We start from the raw sequence: 22118 nt of genomic DNA on the forward strand, positions 1-22118 counted from the left end.
TGCCTTTTCTATATTATTATATGTTAAATTAGATCGACATATATCAATTCCGTGCATTGATAAATTCTATAAGTACAAAATCTCATCAATCATTTTCATTATTGGTGCTCTACCATACTGTAGATATGGCCATAAAACTGTATATATATTTTAAAAAGAATTCTTATTTTTGAAGTATTGCTGATCACTTGCTATAGTTTTTTTGCCGTCAAGAAATACAATGAACATGCTGTTTATTGTTGTATATTAAGACCGGAACTCTGCTTCAACTTTATATGAAATATTTTCGTCAATCGTGATTTATATTTTAATGTATTTGTAGCACAATTAATTTACATACATTTCTTGACACTTACCCTTCTTCAAAACGAAGACGCAGGGATGGTCGAAGAGAAAGTCGCGGAAGGAGTTACATTCAGGATCCACATTTGGTTCTCGACAGAGACACGTCGGTTTAAAGAACGGGAACGCTTGCAGGGTCCTCAGAGCAGCCTGGCACTTCGTAACGGTCACCGTCGAGCAAGCCACTGAAATGAAAGCAAAAGTTAACCTCACAGTAAAGTCGATAATTTTAACCTTTAACCCCAAATTCAAATTTAAAACGTCTATATCCAATTATATTATTTATTCAGTATTTTCATGCACTTTAAATTCTTAGATGTTTTAACTTTATAAATAGTAAGCTAGCACGGAATGTTGATCTGCTGAGAAAAGCCGGCCTGAAAGTCTACATTCACTTAATGTGCAATGATATTATAATATCAAACATGCAAAGGAGTCAATAAATCAAGATCCACACATTTCAATCAACTAAAAAATTTTGGATAAAATAACAAAATTTATTTAAACCTAAAACCTAAAGTTAATCTTGTGGTTTAGGGTTTAAAATTAATAAAAGGGAGGTCAGAGACATCTTTATGAATTATAATTGACTTCTTAGAAATATAAGGCTCTGGTTGTTTAAAACCATACATTGTGAAACGTACACATAAAAGTATCTAGAACTGATCTTCTTACTCGTCCTCTCTGAAAAGGTATAAAGGCGTGGCGTGTTCTAAATTCAAAATAAATTATGGTGATATATTAGAGCTTATACAATGTACGCATAGGATTTCGTGTTAAATGCGAAGTAAATGAAAATGAGCATTCTTAATTGATCATGTCGAATTCAATCCGATAGGAATCTGTAAATTAAATTATAATTTCAAGCAAAAAGTGTCCTTATGGCTAATGGAATAAACGCTGAGATTGGATGCAGAGCAAAAGTTTTTGCCGACGCTTGATTAAGGATATAGCTTAAGTCGATACCATTTTTTCTCTTCCTAACTCGCGTAATTACATCGAACTACTTTGATTTATATGTGATGCGATGATACTTGGTAATCGAGTTGTAGATTAAGTTATTTAAACGGCATTTCTAGACTGTGGATCATTACAAGTAAATGCTGGTTCTTTTTCGAACTTTTTTTTACATATTCTGAACTTACGTTTTAGGCTTGATGTAAAAGATTGTTTGCGATCATTAATATTATGATTATTATTATAAATCACTTTATTATAATTGTGCATTATTAATATAATGTAATAGAATTATAAACACGTTTTCCTTGTTAGTAATAATTTTGAATACTTTATTTATTTAGTTTATTTGTTAACACTTTTTTGTACACCTTAGACAATAAGTAGGAAAAAAAGAATCAATTCAAATGGTACAAGAGGTGGTCTTTATAGCACAAGGCGATCTCTACAGACAACCTTTGGATGGAGATGAGAGACATGAAGGAGAGGGCAGTTTACTTTTTATGTTTTATGTATTATTAACTATATGTGTATTATGTGTATTATTATTAACTGTATGTGTATCATCATGAGCAGTGGTAGAGTTGCGGCAGACGACTGAGACTTGCGATCGACTTTCGAGTCGTGGGTTCTATTCCCGAAATACAGTCGTGCATAATTTATAGTAGCGTCTATGTGCTGAACATGTATCGTATGTTATCATGTATTTTATTATTATCTTTTTCAAAATCACCTTATTTTTACAAGAGGCTACATATATACATTTTTACTGCAGAAATATTATATAATTGTTCTTCTTCGCATCAACACCCTCTTATTAAAATATAATAATTATCTTTTGCAACCAATCCGAAGGTGGTCTGTAAAAACTCGCGGAATGCGAAAAGACCGGCTATGTATAATATCATTCTTTTTGTTACATTTAAAAGATGTACCATAAAGTAACAAGTAAGTAACTAGGCCAGAAAATTTCCTGATTCTCTTTGCCAAAATGTGGATGCATTCAACTTAATATCCTAAATTCTCGTGGCTTATGCACATGCAAAAGGATTATGCAAGGAATCAATATTATTTCGCCAACAAACTGTGTGCATAGCGATTATGTATGTACATTTTTTGTTAATCAAATGAGTGCAAAAATAGGAAAAAAAAATTAATTTTTGATGTAGGATGTCAAATGAGTTTATTAACGATTTGTCGTTTTTTTTGGGTTTGGGTAGTTTTGTTGAATTTTGTATTACTCCTTAACATATGTTGCCAGTTTCGTTAGTGTTTACAAAAACTACCTAATTTATAATTACAATATTGCAGTAACCGTACGTTAAGTTTCTCGATTCTATATTACTCGAGAATGCCTACACCTCGGCTACATCAGTTTGTAATATTTATATATTTGTAAATACTCTAATATGACATTACTATGGTCATAAATTTGAATTAAATACAAAAGTCATATATTGTTCACTTCCGACAGAAAAAAATGTTTGTGACTGTACCCGAGGTGACATAATGTTGCTGAGAAGGTGAGACTGGCGACACTTGCGACATGTTGAGGACGCACTGGAGTCTGGCATACGCATTATTACGCACAGAATCCTTAAGGCAACGCAGGTTTTTAAAATTCATTTTCACTCTGAGAATGTGGAAAAAAGTATTTTATCTCACATTTTTTAATACAATCGGTTGGAAGCAACCTTTATCCAGCGTCCGACTTATGGTCGGCTTACTTACACAGCACTTACTGGGCTTTGGGATGTTTTGACATATATTTTAGATAATATGCGTTAGAACTAATGTAGATTCATGCGGATGACACAGCCCTGCTGGGTAAAATTATTTTTATTATATGAAGTTAAAAGTCATTTAGATCAGAGTATATATCAAGAAAACATAACCACATCTAATTCGCACTCTTGGCTCCATTATGTCAGTTTGTGACAAGGGTTCGGCTTCATTCGTACGGTCTCTAATGCTTAAAAATTCTTCTCAACATCCCTCTAATTCGCCTCTTGCTCCTTTGAGCCGAAGCGAAATAATGGAAGTCATTAATCATTCGTCATCTTGACTCGCATAATTTTGCTTTCGATAAAATCGCTTTACTTTTATTCAGCACCAAACGTTGACCGTTACCACATGGTCAAAATTTCTAGGCAGAATATCTCTTTTGTTAGATGGTTTCAAGATTAAACTTTTTACCTAACTTATATAGTTTTCTTTAATACGAGCAGTGGTAGCCCAGTGGTAGAGGATTGGGTTCGATTCTGAGACGCAATAATATTTAATTCAAATTTTGAGCGTTAAACGCATAGGATTGTCATTGTTCATATAAAAGTTCGTCGAGGATGGGCAGCATATCTTCCTGCGTCTCATAATACAACATTGTGATACCCGCATCCCAAAAGTGGCGATTATAGTATATCCTCCCCCATCCATACATATCTTTTAGGGAGGCCTGTGCTTTGTAAAGGGCGACTATGGACTGAAAGAATACGACATTGTTTGTGTTTTGAGATCATCTCGAAAATGTATCAGAGATAAATTCATCCGACTAGTTTTACAGTTAGTATCTTTACCGACTGAAGTGGAACTATAATATTAATTTATTCTAGACAAATTGCCTTACATTACAGTCTCGGTTCTCCTAGCCCGTTCTTCTAATACAAAAACTAAATATATAGATGTACATATATAACCGACAACCACGTTGTGCGTAAAGAACAAGAATATAATACAGTTTGACTAAGGCTACAAATACATGTTGCAGTATTTTCGTCAATTATTTTACTTATCTAAGCATTTTCAGAGTATTTATATAAACACATTATCTGTTTTTTTATTTTGATGATAAATGATGCATGCATCTTTCCTTTAGCATGCAATGTATAAAGATAAAATATGCTAACATCGTTGTGATTGATAGGCTAATACGTATGAGACAATACGTTTTATAATTTTAATAATTGCAATGGTAACGGTAAATTTATAGCATTGAGTGGTAGTAGAAAGTTCCACAGTTTTAAATACTATCTAAATTTTTCACTTCTTTTTATTATTTTCGTCCTCTTCCATTCTTCACAATCTATATCATTCTGTTCTTCATTCAATAATTCAGTCAATTTTTCTCTTCTGCTCTAATATCCTTTCGTCCATCCTCAATTACTGCAGTTTAATTTATTTATACAATTAATATATATAACAGCTTTTTTAGTTCATTTTACATCTTGTACTTATATATCACAGTTCTCTTATTTTCAATAATAGTGTCAATCGCACCTATTATGTCATCTCTTGTAACAAAGATATCTTAGTCATATATTTATATCGAGGTTTTATCATTTATTACATATTAATCGTAACGATAATGTGGTTATATTCAACAGTATACGATGTAAAAGAATTTTATAAGATTATTGTTAATTTTAAAAGTCTTAAGTCGTTCGCCTATGCCTTATAAATGGACGTTAGTTCTGACTGTTACGGAATTAAGGTTTCTTTCAGGCACTACATATTGAAATAGCCGTTAAATTCGTTCATTTTAGATGGTAACATAGCGGTCGGTACAAAATAATTAGCCTACATTGTAATTACATTCGCAGCCGGCTTAAAAGCTAAAGGTCATGCGAAGGACAATGAAATGTTTGTGACAGACAGTGAGAACTACCGTTTGTTGGGTGCGATACAAATTAGTCGGTGCGGTGAAACTAAATTAAACTTGCTCGGTTGTGGTTTTGCTGAAAATCAAATTCATCTGTTTAGAGAATGAGTTCACAATTGTGTACGTGGTTCTTTTAATTACAAGAATTTTGATTTCTTTTTACGGAACAATTGCTAGCAGTAATAACGACGTGATATACTCGGATATCAGGATTGATCCTATTGGGTCATTAATTATAGTAGTAAAAGCTTTGAAGACGTGAACGTATATTTAATTTGTTACCAAAAGGCTTTAAAGTTTTTAGACCTATTTCCAATCACTCTCAAAATAATAATCATCGTCTTGTCAGCCGATAGATACCATAAGGCATAACTCTTCCTCAATATCACCACAATGTTCAGTCATTTTATCTTTTGTTTAGTGACAAACAATAGAATCCTTTTCAAAAATAAAGTTCTAAAGTTCCTCAAAGCCTCGAGAATATAGTCCGCATGTCATAGTAGTCTCGCCGCGTTCAAAAAATTTCTGGTTTTTTTTGAACATTTATTTAATTTTCTGAACATTTATATGTACATTACGCTATATTGACGTTCCTGAAATAAAATAAAATAAAGAATAAAGCACGCTAAAGCATGTACTAGGCTACTAAGAAATACCTTTTGTAATCACAATGGAATTTACCTAAATTAAGCTTTTCATTGTTTTAAGAGCAAGGTATCGCTTATTATCAGGAGATAACTTGGTAAGGTTGACTTTTCATTATAACAAATTATTTTTATAAACGAAGCATTTTATTGTTTTTTATTTTCAATAACATTTTTATATGAAGACGAATTAACCTCACCAAAATCAGTTTTGGAAGCGAATTTGGAATAAATACATAGGTGACACTGGAAGTTTCCAGGCCAACACAGCTTAAAATTTTTTTTAAAAATTATTTTTAAAATTAGGAAATAGAATTATAATATAAACTTTTTACGTTCTGACAAAATAAAAAATAACGACATTATGGATTTAATACGTAGACATTTGCATATCAGCGCAAGCTTTTTAATACCAAAGTATTAGTGTACGTCAAATTCACTATGTTTCGCACAGTCAATAAAGCGTTGAAAACTTGTGGTAGGCGAATACGAAATGATTTTGAAATTCGACGGTTATGTCTTAAACGCTGTCCACATTTGACGTAATTTGGATCTATTACTATTATCATGAAATCAAGAATTGAACTGGACAAGAAGTGTTTCTTTTAGAAAAAGTTCATACAAAAATTAATATAAAAGTTGATAGGAAAAGGCGATCGCTATGTTCGTTAATCGACTCAAAAACAACAAAAAAGTTACATCAGCGTGGTACATTAGCTTTTTTGCATATTGTTTCGGAAAAAGTTCGAGAACAACGTCGACGCAGCAATATTCCTTCATCAGGCAACGCGTTAGAACACACGGCCAAACGAACAACCCAGTGTTTCACTATAGCAAGTGTGGATATGTCGGGTCACTCTCCTTACCGTCCTGAACATGCACTAAGCAACTAAAATTTATTTCCAAAAATAATTGAAAATCTTCTAGTAATACGATTACAGTTTATCAAAGAAGTGGTCGCTATGTTTGTAAACACAGTAGTAAAAAAACTTAAAGAGGAGTGGGTACACTGTTTCTGACAATGCAACGTAATTAATTTTTAGTATTCTAAAAACTTTTAGCGTCACCTCTCGTATGCTCCATTAAGCATTACGAAAGTACTCTATTAACCAAAATTAAAAGCACATTACGTCGTTCGCACCTAAATGGATTCCCCTTTTCTTTCAAATGGTAATGTGACAATGATAAGTCGCTCCTACTTTCGAACGATAATTAAGATGGATGTTGGGAGTCATCCGACACCGGTTCGAGAAAAGTGATCTGTTAAGGGAAAGTAGGCTTTTTAGGATATTATTGTCTATGTAATGGTCGCATTCTTAGTGGTCAGACGTCTACTTTATTTTTTTGTACATGTTTTGTAATTAAACTTTGTGCAACTGATACTATATTATTTGGTACCATATTTTCAGTGTAAAGTGAAGCTGTGTTCCGATCAGAAATGAGGAGACCCGTAGAAAAATTGAGGTTACGGAAGTAGCTCAAAGAATTTATGGTCTGAAGTGGCAGTGAGTGGGGAACATGACTCGTACAACTAATAGCCTTTGGGGCCGAAGTTTCCGACTGTTGGCAACGATCCGGTAGACTCGGCGTGTATAGGTCTCTCTGTGGGTGGACCGACTACATAGTTACGGTCACGAGAAATCGCTGGATGCGTTCAGAACAAGACAAGCCACCGTGACGAGTATTGGGCCTATACCTTGCAATGGGAGTCTATTAGATAAGATGATATGATAATTTATTTTTATGGAATCAGGCGTTACCTTGCGGAAGTCCATCCTAAGTAAGAAAAGGACCAATATTTCGCCACTTCCGCATATGCAGTGGTAGTCGTGCACCAAAGTGTTCTGCCCGCCAGCCCAACCCTTTTTTAAATCAAATAATATAAAGTATGCTTAGCAATTTCCTTTTTAGTTAACTTTTCAGTGAAAAGTACCCACCGTAAGAGATGGTAATTAAAATTAATGTCAGGAGTCATTGTTTTGCAAAAAATATTTTTAAATGAATAAAAGCACAACATGGTTTTTGAATTAGCTCCAAAAAACGTTTAATTAAATTTATGTTATAATCAAATGATTACAGGTGAAAGTTGCAGTATTTTTAACGTGTGAACATTTGGGCTATATTTAGAAATAAAAATATAAAAGAACCGAAATTATTAAATCAACAAAAAGAAGGTCTACAGTAAGTTTAATGGGTAAATCTGAATTGAAGCCCTGGCCTGAAGTGTGCGCTTGAAACGCACTTGAACTTTCGCCGAGTCCTCTTTCTCTGATCTTATTTAGAAATAAAATTGCGAGCGAACTTCATCGGCAAATATGATTTTCGCTAAAAAAAAAACTAAAAATAAAACATGGATTGTCCCAGTTCTTATGTTTATCTTTACGGAGTTTACGGATCGTGTAACAAATTACAATATAATAAATAAAAACAAAATTATTTTTCATTTAAAAAAATTACGTCTTTGCAATGTTATACTAGTTCGACTTATTACTAGTCCTTTTAATAATTACACAAAAAATTGTGTACTTTTAAAAAGGGGATTATAAAAAGAATTTGCTTAGTAAAAAAACAATTTCAAAAAGAAAACAACGCACAAAATATTTGTTCAAATATTTATGTTTTAACAATTCACAATACTATATTTGAAAAATTGTTAAAATTTACTAGTAATATGTGAATTGTGGCTTGCCTGATCTTTGTAATTTTCACTGTTTAATAATTGCAATGCGTTATTAGGACGTGTTGTTTGCGGTAATTAAAACTTAAAATAAAGCTTACCACAATACCGATTAATTTGTATAGTGGAATATTATTTCCGTTATAATGAAGCGAACCTGCATTTGGCAAGGAATTAATCAGAAATACGAGACTTCAGTGACAGCATAATTGCCTTGTATTGAAGGAGGAAAGGAGCAGTACTAGTTACTCAGTAGTAGTGGTTCGATTGTGAATCTACAGAGGTGTAATGCGGCTGGTCAGCAGAGTAGGGCCGGACTGTGTTGGTTGATCGAGCACATTAAGTTTCGATATTGTAATCGGATTATTTCTTAATCAAATTAGAAACACCACGTTAATTGCCGTGAAGCATAATTGTTCTGTTGCTGAATCATGTTTGCCGGCGGTTCTAAATACCATTTTCACCACAAGGGAGTGAAAAAGATTTGTAGCTGTGAGTAATTTCTCTTTTTGTCCTCTTGGCTCCTGCGTATCAAAGAGTGAGTTTGTTATCAGCGTTAAGTGAGGTAAGATGCGTTATGTTCTGGTGCAATTTTCTTGGGAAGAGATTTTTTTTCCTGAAGCGGAATTGCGTATAGGACCTAAGTAAAGACCTAAGGAAAGAAGAAATTCATAACGATATTTGTCTGTTATAGTCTGAAATATCATTAGCTTCCACCAAAAATATAAACATTAAAAAATGTTTAACTTTAGTTAAACGAAGAGTTCTGTGTATGCCTTAAGTGTTACATCTAGTAATAAATCAATGTCTTAAGAAAGGAATATCTGTATTATCATTTTATATTTCCTAAATATAACATACAATTGTAAAATTAGTTACCTAAAATTATGAGGTTTTTCATTTTATGTTAATCATTTTATATGTTCTGATAGCTGTGTTATGTTGAGTGTTAGGAATATAAGAGGAGTGCCACTATCCCGGTGCCGGTCCCACACTTAGTCACGAATCTAATCCTCTCGTTGCTGGGTACACTAGAGGTTCTATATAAAAGATTTCTGGTTTCAGAATTCGAATTTCCAAATTAAAAAAACTTCCACAATTAAGCAATTATTTAGATAAAAAATTTAAAGAAGAATTATGCGAATTCTATTTCCTATAAAAATATGTTGTCAAAATGTTATGTCATACAGCTGGAATCTGGATTCAGAATTTCGTGCCATTTGCTGCAGAAGTGATTGTGGGATAGCACTAATTTCGTGAACGACATTTTCTTTATGGGCTGGGATGGTCACTTGGTTGATTTCGTAGACTTTACAAATACCCTTACAACTAATTTTTCTGGGTTCAATATTACGCTCTTAGAGTAAGTTTAATCGGCTGTAATTCTCACCTATTTGCGGATTTCAAACTTTGCAATATCATAAATAGCTTTTCATTTAGTAATTTTACGTAATAAATATTTAAATATGTGTATATATCTTATAATTATATACAGAGGTAAGTGTGAAAAAAGTTGGCAGTATACTAAATACTCTATACTTATAAATCAGTTTGATTCGATATCGCCTCATTATATCAATTTTCTAAATATTTCGGCTAAGTTTGACATTAGTTCAAAATATTTTCTTTACATTCATTTTGACTGTTAATGTTAAAAACAAAGCTTATGGTATTCGTTATTTTAAATTTAGATAACTAGTTAACTATCCATCTACAGACGTTAAGAAAAGCTAATGTTTGTTAATAATTGTATATGATCGTCCATAAATACAAAATTTTGTTTATTGTTGTAAGCGAAATACAAGCGTGTTAAATATCGTGTTCACTACCATCTCTTATTATTTAATTTACTATGTAATATAACTTGTTACTTTTATAAAGGCTAGGCGATTCTTTGATATTGAGAATTGAAGTATTTTCAAGGAATATTTAAAATGAAGATAAATGCCATTGCTACTTTTAACGTTTGAAACGTTTATTGGAAAAAGTACATGTAGTACAGTACAAAAGCATTAAATAGAGCACTGGATACGGTGATAGGATCTATGTATACTCTTTGTAAATGTAAAACTAATAGAAACATTAATCATTAATAACACAACTATACTACACTAATAAACAACATATAACAACCCTTTTGTGCATAAACTAAAGTCGTCAGTCAACATAACAAACACTTTCCAGAACAGATGCTGAAAATACGGGTGCGGCAGAGTAAAACGGCTAGCAGCGATCTCGTCGCTCCGTTCCGTTCCCACTGTTCAAACACAAACGTTAACATTTACAAACGAATGGAAGTAACTCTATTAATGTTATTAAGTAAGTTTTGGAAACGCACCGGAGCGCGGAGGCAGAAAGTAATTATAATTTGTTTCTGCTCTTGCCCCCTTCCTTAAAGTTATATCAGGTTCATTGTAATAAGTAGTCTAACAGGGTATGATTTTGGTCGTTCGAGCTGGCTCTCTCTATTTCTTGTATCTTTTGAAAGTGGTTTTTGGTGGCCCATGCTTGATAACTATATTCGATTGGTGTTGGATACTGTGTTAGATTTCCTAGCTTTTACAGCATCGTCTCGAATTCGCGATCTAATAAATTATAAAAATACCTACGTCAGACGTGATGCCTGATGTCTCGTTAATATTTAGTGATGCGTATTTAGTTGTAGGAGGAAGATGTGAATTTCGAGCCGACCGTTCTGTGTCGTGGATAAATAAGGACCTTGGACGAGACCAAGCCGGCGCTTCCTTAAGCCAATTCATAACTTTAACGGACAATATGAGCTTATGAGCGTTCAAGTTAAACTGATGAGGATCTTATATGACCAGTCCAAAGGCAAGGTCTTGCGCAAGGCGATAATAAAAGTGATACAAGTATCGTATGGAAGTGACAGCTCCCACAACTAAGCACGAAAGTAATATTCAGAACCTGGTGTACTCCTGAGGAACACAACCGTGACGAGGATATTTAAAATAGTTAACCTAACTTATGATAAAACAGGCCTATGCTCAGGTTCTCTGAGTTGAATCGCTTAAGTTATTTTAATTGTGATTTGGAAATATAATCTGTGATATGATATGATTTGTAAAGATATATGTGTATATATTGTACGTAATATGTAGGTTTAAAGAATAACTAAATGTACAAATGAATAATAATTAACTAAAAATCGGTTAAGTATCGATATAACGCTTGTAAAGAAAGGTAATAATAACATTTATTGATTTATTTAAAAAGTCATCTATATGTTTTAGTGAAATATATTTTTAAGACAAATTTTGTTTAGTCCCCCGATTCTGCGCTAGGTTTTTACACCTGTTATACAAAAGTCAGGGCTCGAATCTGTAAAATAAGTAATTAAATATGAATGTACTGCTATTTGTATGCATCAGCAACTTACTTACAAGAAGATTGACAGAATTGTTTATCACTTTTTAAATTATAATATTATGTAAACGAAAATAAAAAGCGAAATATGTAAATGCAATAGTTATTTATTTTTCTTGTTTTACTTAGTTTACTTTATTTAAGTTAGTTAATTTAGCTTTAAAATTTTTGTCAAGGTCTGAGGAAAATTTTTTGTATCGAAAATAAATGAAAAATCATAAAATATTTCTTTTCTTTTACGACATCTTAAAATAACAACTAACAGTTAATAGAAATTACATCTTAAAAGTCAAAAAAGGCGGGTTGAGACCTAAGCGGTCAAAAACCGTGTACAATTATGCATTACAATTAAAATATAACCACGTTATATAAAACAAAAAAAAAAACGATTTATTTGTGACGTATGTTTATTGCTTTTTTTTTCTTTTCAGCTAACACTACAAGGCATCGATTTTTTGCAACCATAACTATGTCATCGGTTCACTTTGTGGGGACTTACTGACGTCACATGCACCGGCTCATGATAGTCACTCGAAAATCTTTCTACCCCATGGGACATCAGTTGCACGGGGGATGTGTACTGCCGAATGCTACTACAGACGAACAATTCTTCTAGCTAAGTCGGTGATCATGGTTCTTCTGCGGATCAACTTTATTTATAAATAAAATAAAATATCTCATATGAAGTCAGTGGTGGAAAAATGTCACATAATTTTGTATTAAAAAACACATTGAAATAAAAAGTTTTCCTTTTAACTTTTGTAGTATTTCAGTTCACTTTCAAAATTAAAAGTTTTCTTCGATAACGGTTTTAAGTGACACGATGTTTATTGCCTCGATAAAACTTTCAGAAATCGATATTAGATAGGGAGTTTGGACGTATCAAATGTAAATTTGAAGGTGATTTTACTTTTCTTTATTTCGAATATCGACTATCGAAAACCATTAGCTTTTTAATCGTAAAGATTTTTTCGCACCCTCTGAAAAATAGCTTGGCCGGATAGATTAATAGTATTCTTATGCAGTTAAAGCATAATTAGTCGCTTTCATTTACTATTTTGGTGTACGGTGGCATCATTATAATTTCAACAACAGTATGGCCACGAGTGAATATTGATAGGCCTACATCAAAGATTTCCAATAGGAATGGTTGGAAGTGGCCTGCACCCAGAGTTTTACAACGATATTCCTCCGAGAAAAAAAATTGTTGCAGGGATTTTCTCAACCCACAAGAGTATGAGTACATTTATTAGTTGTAAAACAATATTTTATCCCCTTGAACGCCTGTCTCGCTTCACTGTCAATTTTTAACACCTTGCTATTGGTACTGGCTGTATAATATCTTATACAGAGAGACTTTGGCGTTTTGATTTAGCGTTGAAATGCAGTAACAAATGTTCATAACAAAAGTCTAACCAGCTATTTATATACACAGTTACATAGTATAAAATAAATAAAGGCCTAATATAGTTCTCTTTTGTTTTTTAATAACTTCTTGCAACCATAACTTCAAGATCTCAATGAATTTAATCTCATCACTTGTTTCTAACAGTAGTGGCAACTACAAAGTGCCTGATTTGTGGTCTTGTGATCATTTTATGGAAACGTCTCAAGAGCCGAGTCTTCTCTTACTCTTCAGAAATACGCTCTGAATTAAAGCAAAACATTTGAGAAGAAATTGCGGCGGTTCGTGCCATGTCATCTTCCGAGTGTCGACGCGACGTAGTAAAATTCTGTGCCAATGACATGAATATTTTCAGTTTTAAGTTGACATGCTCATCATCTTTTTTTATTGCGCTCGTAGTATTATTTATTTTAAAATAACAAATACTACAAGCATAAAAAAAGAACCTTTGGTGTTTATCAAAGCATTTTACTTACTGCTCGCGTTTTGTGTCGTCCTTATTTGTGAAGTAAATATATCAACCTCTAACTACACCTCTTCATGGTCAAAAGGTGCAACTATAAGCAATTTGATTTGGATATTTATGGAGATTTCTAAAGTGCTTTTATGGATGAGATGCTTAAACGATTTTGTTGATATACTCGAAAATTAAATTATACATTCTTATTTATTTATAATAGAATTAAAATGTAAATATAAAATAGTGTATTATTACTTGCATTATCTTGTTAATAACTAATTTAATATTGATTATTTGTAGTTTATATTATTGTTGTTTACAGAGGCTTTTTATTATAACTTTTACTTATTTATTTATTAAAGTTTAGTTAAGGGCTAGCATAATGATGCCCAGAGCTTTATACCCCAAAACAGGCAAACGTATTTTAATTTGTATAAATGTTTTTGTTTTGTTATTAAAGTGTTAATTAAAATAAAATAAAAAATAAAAGTTTGTTAAAAATAAGCTATGAAAAGAAGTATAGGAATAAAGGAGGAACGACACCTCCACCACTATTTCGGAAAAGAGAAAATTTCCTCAGGTCAGAATAAAAATTTTAACCTACTTTCGACGTGAGCGATATATCATAATATTAATAACCGAACTTGAGCGTGAACAAAGGGTGGCTAACAATAGCGGACGGCGGCAAGGCTTCACAATGGCCTGAAGGAGGTCACCGCAATGAGGATCCGAACTACGAATCGTCTATCGATTTAACATTTTATGTAGTGGCGCGAACGATAGGATTTAATTCTGTCAACAAATTTATTGTTGTTTTCATAACAAATAATATATACAGGATGATTGTTAATAAGTGTAAAAGCTTAAAAAGTTAATGAATAGCTCATTTGTCAGCAAAAAGAGTTTACGATTTTACACGAATTAAGACGAATGTTTAATTTTATTTTAATCGGCTACTATATTCAATAGAACTAAGGCACTATTATTATAAATTTTACTGCTTATAGCATCATATCTAATACAACGTTTCTTTAATTTGTGAGCTAAAAAGTTACTAAAAAAATTTGTCTTTGAATAAGTATTAAATTTCGGAGTCACAGTTTATTGAGAAACTTTACAAGCTACTCAATTTTACTGAGAAATATTTTAAAGACAATTAAAAAAATAAAGGGTTATTCAAATGTAAATTAAATATGACGCAGCACAAGAAATGTCTCATTCCGTAAGGATGCCGTGGTTCGATTCTTGTGTGTTTTCTCATGCATAATAGTTTCTGCTTAACAAAAGGAAAGCGCCTTGCCTGCGCTGTGCCTTAACAAACCTGATTGTTAGAAATAAGGGGCAGAGTTTCCGTACTACGGTCCACAATAGAGTTGTACCTTTTCTTTTTTTTTTTAATTAAAATTCGCTTGCAAACAAACGAAACTCCTTAAGTGAAGCCGACCGTGTCTGTCGAAGCGGAACATTTTGTAAAAAGTTCTTAAAGTGGTTTCTTTATAGAAACTTCGATTAAATGCGTCATTAGTTGTTTTCGTAATGAATAATTATATTTAACTCGTTATAAAGTTTCAATGTAAGCGTGTGACTAATTAATACCCAGTTTTTGAAACTTAATTTTTATTCAAGATCTCCGCTGCTCTAAAGATAGAGAAAAAAATGCTCACCAAGTTCAGATCCACAGACGCGGGGTATGATTTCAAGGATAGCGGAGCAAGAAGCGTCTTCAAAACACAGTTGGCGGGCCAGCAAGCAGTTCAAAATCGCCATCGTCCCTTTTATACCCGGTCCTGAAAATAAGCAAAACATGTGATCATCACTATCATCTTTTCACCTGAAGGACATGCACTGCTAGACATAGACGTTCCTCATAGATTTATAACAGGGTTGGGAAGCGACCTGTACGTCTTCCGACGATCCTTACAAGGTCGGTTGTATACTTCGTCGGTGGACGTTATACAATGCGTTTGTTGATCTAAATATATAATTAACTTAAATTATCATGACTTAAGAACATATTCCAAGTCAAACTTATGCTTAAATAAATGTGGATTTCGTACGTTGGGAGATGATGTTGATAAAAATTATATCGCATCTGTTATAAAAAGACAAGAGTTTATATAAGAACCACGATGGTTAAAGAATAAAAAATTTCGTTTATGTCAAATAGAGAGGACTAACTCTACTCTGATCTTATTGGAATGACGACTTAGTCATTACTGGGGAAATGTATGTATCATCAAAAATTTCGCGGCTTGAAAAGAGAATTTTTAAAACTAAGACTCATCTGTTTAACTCTAAACAGAGAAATGCTAATGATGATGTATAATACATATACATTTATTACAATTGTAGAGATCATAATTTAAAGTTGATTTTCGTTTGTTAAATTCAAGTTTACAATCTAAGTTTTTTGACTGTTAATCAAAAAATGTTCTTGTTATTTGATATTTATCATATTTATTAACTTTAGTCTGCTTTAGCAGTCGCTGCCAATGCTTTTTAATTTTCTTTGTTTACTTTAATGTCTTCTCTAATATCAAGCAGCAATTTTTCTAAAATGTTTAGGTAGTATTTTAGCCAGAAAATGTCAAATATTTATCTCAAATTACAATGATATCAGTTGGTTCAAGTATAAAAAATTGAACGAGCAAGTTCGTCACATTTCGATGTGAAAATCAGTTTTTATTTACAGATTAGAGTATTACTGTTTTTACCAAAACTATAATATAATATCACGTACATGGCTATAACATCTTTCATAAAGTAATATAATGCATTGGATTGTAATCCGTAGATTTACAAGCGCTCACAATTCGATAGCGTCTTATTCTCGATCCAATTATTGGAATAATCGAACCTTCGATTATTATTCCGATTCGCCGCCCCTACTCGATGGCCTATTCCAGACCCAGAGTGTTACGTGATTACGTTACGTTTCCTTTGAAACGTGATAGTAATCAGCAATGTCCATTAAATAGTTTTCAAGTAGATTTTACTCGAGTCGCTTGGTTATGTATATAAAAGTTGTTTTTCTAGATGTTTTAAAATCGTGGTTAATATTTATTTATGAAAATCAATTATTATTTTAATAGCAAAATTGTACAAATACATTTCGAAAAAAATATACTGTACTTGTTTTGTAACTTATAATAATTATAAAATAGGCATAATTAAGTTGCAATATTTAAAAGTCAAAAATATCTTACGACCACGAAAGGTGGCCTCACATTTTGTACATCATTGAAAAACAAGTCACTCAAATAACTAAAAGGCTGTGCTAAAGATTTCTTTACGGGATCAAATTATCAATAAGGAGGTCCGAACTCAAAAGAGACACAAGAAAGACAAATGTAACAAAATATAGCCCAGATAATTAGCACATCGAAGTGACAGTGGATAGGCCACATTGCAAATAGAACAGATGACTGATAGGGCCTTAAAGTTCTAGAGTAAAAGCCGCGACCCTAAAGTGCAGCGCAAAAGGTCCACCCACAAGGTATTGGACCTTACTATTTTGGATACATGCCGCTGCCAACCGATTTTAAAAGTATGGTGAACGCGACTGCAGCGACCTGTCCGTGGCTAAAACAAAAATGAATAAAATATAAAATGTCTCAGATTTAGAAAAACGGAGTCTCCTAATACATTCAATTATACTTAACTTAAAGGCTTAAAACTAATTTACACGTACTAAGTACATTTATGTGTGTATCAAACAATTGTGATTCTCACAAATACCGAGCTGTTACCACAACACTCGGCGAACTGGGTAGGTGAAAATCAAACCTCTATTACGCCAATTAAGCTAAATGTTATAAACAAGTGTATGTTCCGTACTAGTAATTATTAGACTTACAACTACTTGTACGTTTAATAATTGTTATTTAATAATAACTACTACGTATGATTTTGTGTTTTGTTCTACAATGGTAGACCAGGGGAAATGACTGAGACTTGCAATCGTAGGTCGCTGCTTTGATTCCCGGAATAAAATTTTATTTAATTCATTATTTGTTCATTAACTACGTAAGACTGCCACTGCTTACTAACAAGTTTACAGTGGATGGTCAGCAGCGTCTTTTGCGTACTGTAATACCACACTGCGATCGCCAACTTGCCAATCGTGGTGATTATGATATTCCCTCATGATGTATTTAGTGGAGGCACATGCCTTGCAATGGACGTCTTTGGGCTAAACCGGCGTACGATTTTGAAATTAAAATTTTAAAAATCGTACGTTATTTGTCATAACCTAATAAATATCTTTGTAATTTTTCTGTAATAATCTTTATAACGTCCAAAATTCATTCATGTACGCAAAGTTTGAGAAAGTAGGCACAATCTCATACATATCCTTTGTAAATAACAAATTTACTTTATGGCATCTTATCTTGTTACGATATTTAACTTCCATTAGTTATTAAATCTATAATTTTCCTCACAAATTGGAAAGGCGCACGTATTTGATTGAAGTCATAATCCAAGTCTCTTTAAACGTTTTTTTTTCAATAAAACTAGCCATTAGGAGTTGAATAAAAATCTCTGAATGGAAATTAGTTCCATGAGAATTGACGAAGGTTTGCTTATGGATTCGATATCGAAGAAACGAGAATTCCAACGGAGAGAGTGAATGGGTTCCAATAGAGGTAAAACGTTCCCATTGCTTTTGAATAACCTATTAGATTTCCTTGCCTCGTATACGGTTAACGTTGTTATTAAATATCAAATCATTTACCGCTCTGATTGGTTTTAAGTGAAATTTCTAGTTTGTATTAATTCTGATTGATGCTAATTACATAAAGCCTTCTGTAGACCACGTGATTAGGCGATCGGGTTATCTTACATGAAATAAGGAACTGTTTTCACTGATTACAGACATAGTTGTGGTTTAGTTTTCTCAATGCTTTGTTTAAAATTTTATATACTGCTATCAGATATTTTGTGTAATAATTGTGTACATGATATTCAATATACTAAACAACTGAAACTTCTACATAGGAGCTTGCTTCGTTTGTCTTTAATTTTGTGTTATTATTAAACACACGTACTTCAAAATCATTTTTTTTAAATATAATTGGACCTTTACACTCGAAAACATTTATTATTTATACACATAGTGATATATGTTATATAGCTATGCTGTTCCTTGATTTTGTTAGCAGCAGTGTCATCTCTGGTAGCATATTAATTGATATTTTATGCTGATTGTTTTTTATGTTGGGATACTCAAGACTTGAAAGAGTTTAAGTATTTATTTTTAATAATTTGTTTATTTTTAATTCACACCACAACATTTTGAGTGTTTTCACGTATTAACAGTTATGTGAAAGCTTTTTTTATAATTCGACAATTATTTTGCGCATTGATAAACTAAGATTTTTTTGTCTGTTAGTCACTGTACTACTTTTGTATTAATAAATACATGTGTATACTACAGTGTGCTTAAAAATTTTATATGTATTGCAATGTATTTTATTTTCAATGAACTTAATTTTGTTATTAGAAAATATAACAAATTACACAACAGTGCAAAGGTTTTAAAAAGAGTTGTCAACACAAGAGGAAAATATATTTTTTCGTTTAATTTACGATTATGTAAACCCTTACTTGAATACTACGAGTATTACAAATGGGAATCAACCAGCTCTTACTACAGCGGGCCTCCGTCGCTTTACTATCTGTTGGTAGTTTCAATTTTAATTAACGGGTATTCCGTTGGCAGCTGTAACTGGTCTTATATATCTCATTATGGTTAATGAGAATCAAAGTGAAATAAAATTTTAATAATTCAAACTGCATTAATGAGCTGTGTTGTGAGGCTCTTGATTGCGAATTGGGGACAGGGTTGCTGTTATTTAAATTCATTACATTAAAAAATAATTATGGCTTTATAAGTATATCTTTAAGGATTATCTTTGTTTCTTATAATACTATTTTAAACAATGTTAAAGTTAATGTTATTTGTTAACGTTTTTAAAAATTAAGTTCATTTTTTCAATCTATTTTGAAGCTTTAAAATAAATGATATTTTAGTATTTAGATATCCGTTTTCTATACTATTTAAATGTATATTAAATATTACAAAACAAGACTTATGCCGTATTCACTCATGAACGATAAAATAAAATTAAAAATGTTATTTGGTCTACGCGAAGTATTTTGTATATTCGTTTCTAGACGTTACTTCTTGTAACAGTGGGCTACAACCTTATAGCATTACGCGTTAACTACCAAATGTGCATAACAATACAGTGTGGATCGTATTTTTTTATTTAATACGGCCTTCTTAGTGTATTTATGCATTGGCGTTCAACGGAGAAAAGCTTAAAAGCAATAGTAAAACTTGGAATATCATGAGATATTATTTTTCATGAAATTCGCACTAAAATTACCCTACTGTGCAAAACTAGGTTAAAACATAATTTTACTGCGCTAATATTAGTTAAATCAATAACCACTAATCTTTTGTATTAACGTGTATTGCAGTGTGGATTGTTTGGAAAGTGTGGACGCGGTACGAAAATTATTATGTTTGTCCAAATGTTGCGGTGATAACTGATGCACGGGATTAGCTTCAACAAAACATATATTATGTACATTATTAATGATTGAAGGTTCGAGACCTAAATTGGTTTGCTAGAGCCACTAATGTATTGTGAAATATTCAAATAAAGTTGGGACATCTAAGAACACTAAATACCACCGCTAAGCAGCTTACTTTAGTATCTTAGATCAAATAAAAATAAGTAACACAGTAAAAGGTCTGGTCAATTCTACTCAAGCCAAATGGATCGTCCTATTTATAGATAAAATGATTTTCGTTTCATTTCGTTTGTAATTCATCGTTATGTACTCGGACTAAACATGAATATTGTTGCCAAAAAATCTCTTTTTATTACATCAAACCTTGGTAACTTTAATGTAACATATATAAGTGTATATATTAAAACAATAACATAAGAAGATAAAGAGCCTATTCAAATGAATTTCTATTGGCTTTAAGACAGTCCTTGAAATGTTCTTCTCTATCAGTGGCTATGACGATTAAAGCATTTACATAGTGTAAAGATACATAAATATTGTATGTAATATGTTATTATTTACTTTATTTATTATATATGGTCAGTAAGAGAGTATTTGTAAATAAATATTAATATTTTCTTAAACTGCTCATATATAATAATCCAGCAACTAAGATCGCGACTAGATGGCAGCCGGTTTTCAGTTCTGATAAAGTCCGAAGCGCTCGTTTCTCACCATGCTTGGATGGATCAAGCTTTAAGACTCGGTGTTTAGTCTTGTAGATAGGACTATTCTTGGCTATCGAATAAAGTTTTGTTAAGAGACTTAGAAATCTTATTCACATAATTTGACTCAATCATTACGTGTTATTTAACATTTCATCGAAATATCATAGAAGTGGGATAATGTCCATGTTGTAATCTGATGACTAATTGAGAAGGTTCTAGAGCTTTCTGTTTAAAATTGGATGTTGTGCTTGTTAAGATATGTGTTAATAGTGTAGTAAGTGGGGTGTTGAGTATGTAGCACGAAGCGAGGACTACTCGGCGGAAGGAGAGACACGGGCCTCTCCGGACAGCCCTCGCTTGAACGCGAGTTAGGCGGACGCGGCCGCCGTGTCATGTGTAGGTGAGTAGTGCATGACATGTGCATCGAGATCGTCGGGTCTTGGGGTTGGGCGGACGTTTGCTTGGGAGCAACCGTTGGGGAGGGCTTGCGTAAGACTTTTTTGGCTGGGCTGGCCGACGGGGGAGTCAGTTTTGGAAGTACTGTCGCGGTGAGTGGGGGAGGGAGCAGCACGAAGTGACCTCTTCCTCTTGCCGGTGACGAGGGTGAAGTCATCGGTTCGGGGGACAGACTTCGGTCCGTCGATCTCCATCTCCGAGTCCGAGCCAAGATACTCGAACCCGGAGGTGTAGTCCGACGAGCCGTCGCTCAGGTGTGGGTCCTCAACGGGGAGGTATTTTCGCTCTTCAAAGTGGACGGGGGTGTCTGGATCGAACACGTGGCTCGGGTGCAGCTTGCTTCTTGACTTGGCACGACGAAGGAGCCGTCCGGACCGAAGCGACAGGAGCAGCGCAGTCTGCGACCGTTCACAGACTGAACGTGCGTTCACTGCCGGTTTCTTAGGAACGATCTTAGACGTTCTCTAACAGTTACAAACAATACTCTGCGTCAGCTACTAAGGGAGGCGGGGAAGTCCGCAGATACTTCCGACACTCCAAACGCCAAGCGTAGTGAATCCGTGCGCAGGGGCACAGGATTTGACGGGCAGCAATAGCAGAGAGGGCGGCGGAAAAATCCGAACCCGCACTTCCAAACGCTGTGTGCAGGAATTCTTTGCACCGGGGTGCAAAGCAGTGAACCTAATTGCAAGCCAGCAATACGGGAGGCGAGAAAGTCGGGAAACACGTCTGAACGCTCCAAGCGCTGAGCTCGCAATGTCGTGTAAATTGTTAATACTTTTTGCATATACATGCATATACATATTACACTCTCAGGATCACTTTTAGCTATCATCTTCACGTAATAACTGATAAACGCGTAAATTTAAAAAAAAAAGAAGATCACGC

General features: G+C 33.3%; 1 protein-coding gene across 1 annotated transcript in view; it reads right to left on the bottom strand.

The window, feature by feature from the left end:
* LOC137925134 (uncharacterized) overlaps nt 1–22118 on the bottom strand; it is a 244851-nt gene that overhangs the window by 40573 nt on the left and 182160 nt on the right. Inside the window, exons 2-3 of the mRNA XM_068768518.1 lie at nt 15189–15311; nt 357–527 (exon numbers count right to left, since the gene is read on the bottom strand). Coding sequence (XP_068624619.1) covers nt 357–527; nt 15189–15311 — 294 coding nt within the window. The remainder of the gene's footprint in view (nt 1–356; nt 528–15188; nt 15312–22118) is intronic.

Source organism: Battus philenor, unplaced genomic scaffold, assembly GCF_028537555.1.
Source record: "Battus philenor isolate CCGP_79_NKW_IND1 unplaced genomic scaffold, ilBatPhil1.0.hap1 SCAF_26, whole genome shotgun sequence".
In the NCBI taxonomy this organism is placed as follows: Eukaryota; Metazoa; Arthropoda; class Insecta; order Lepidoptera; family Papilionidae; genus Battus; species Battus philenor.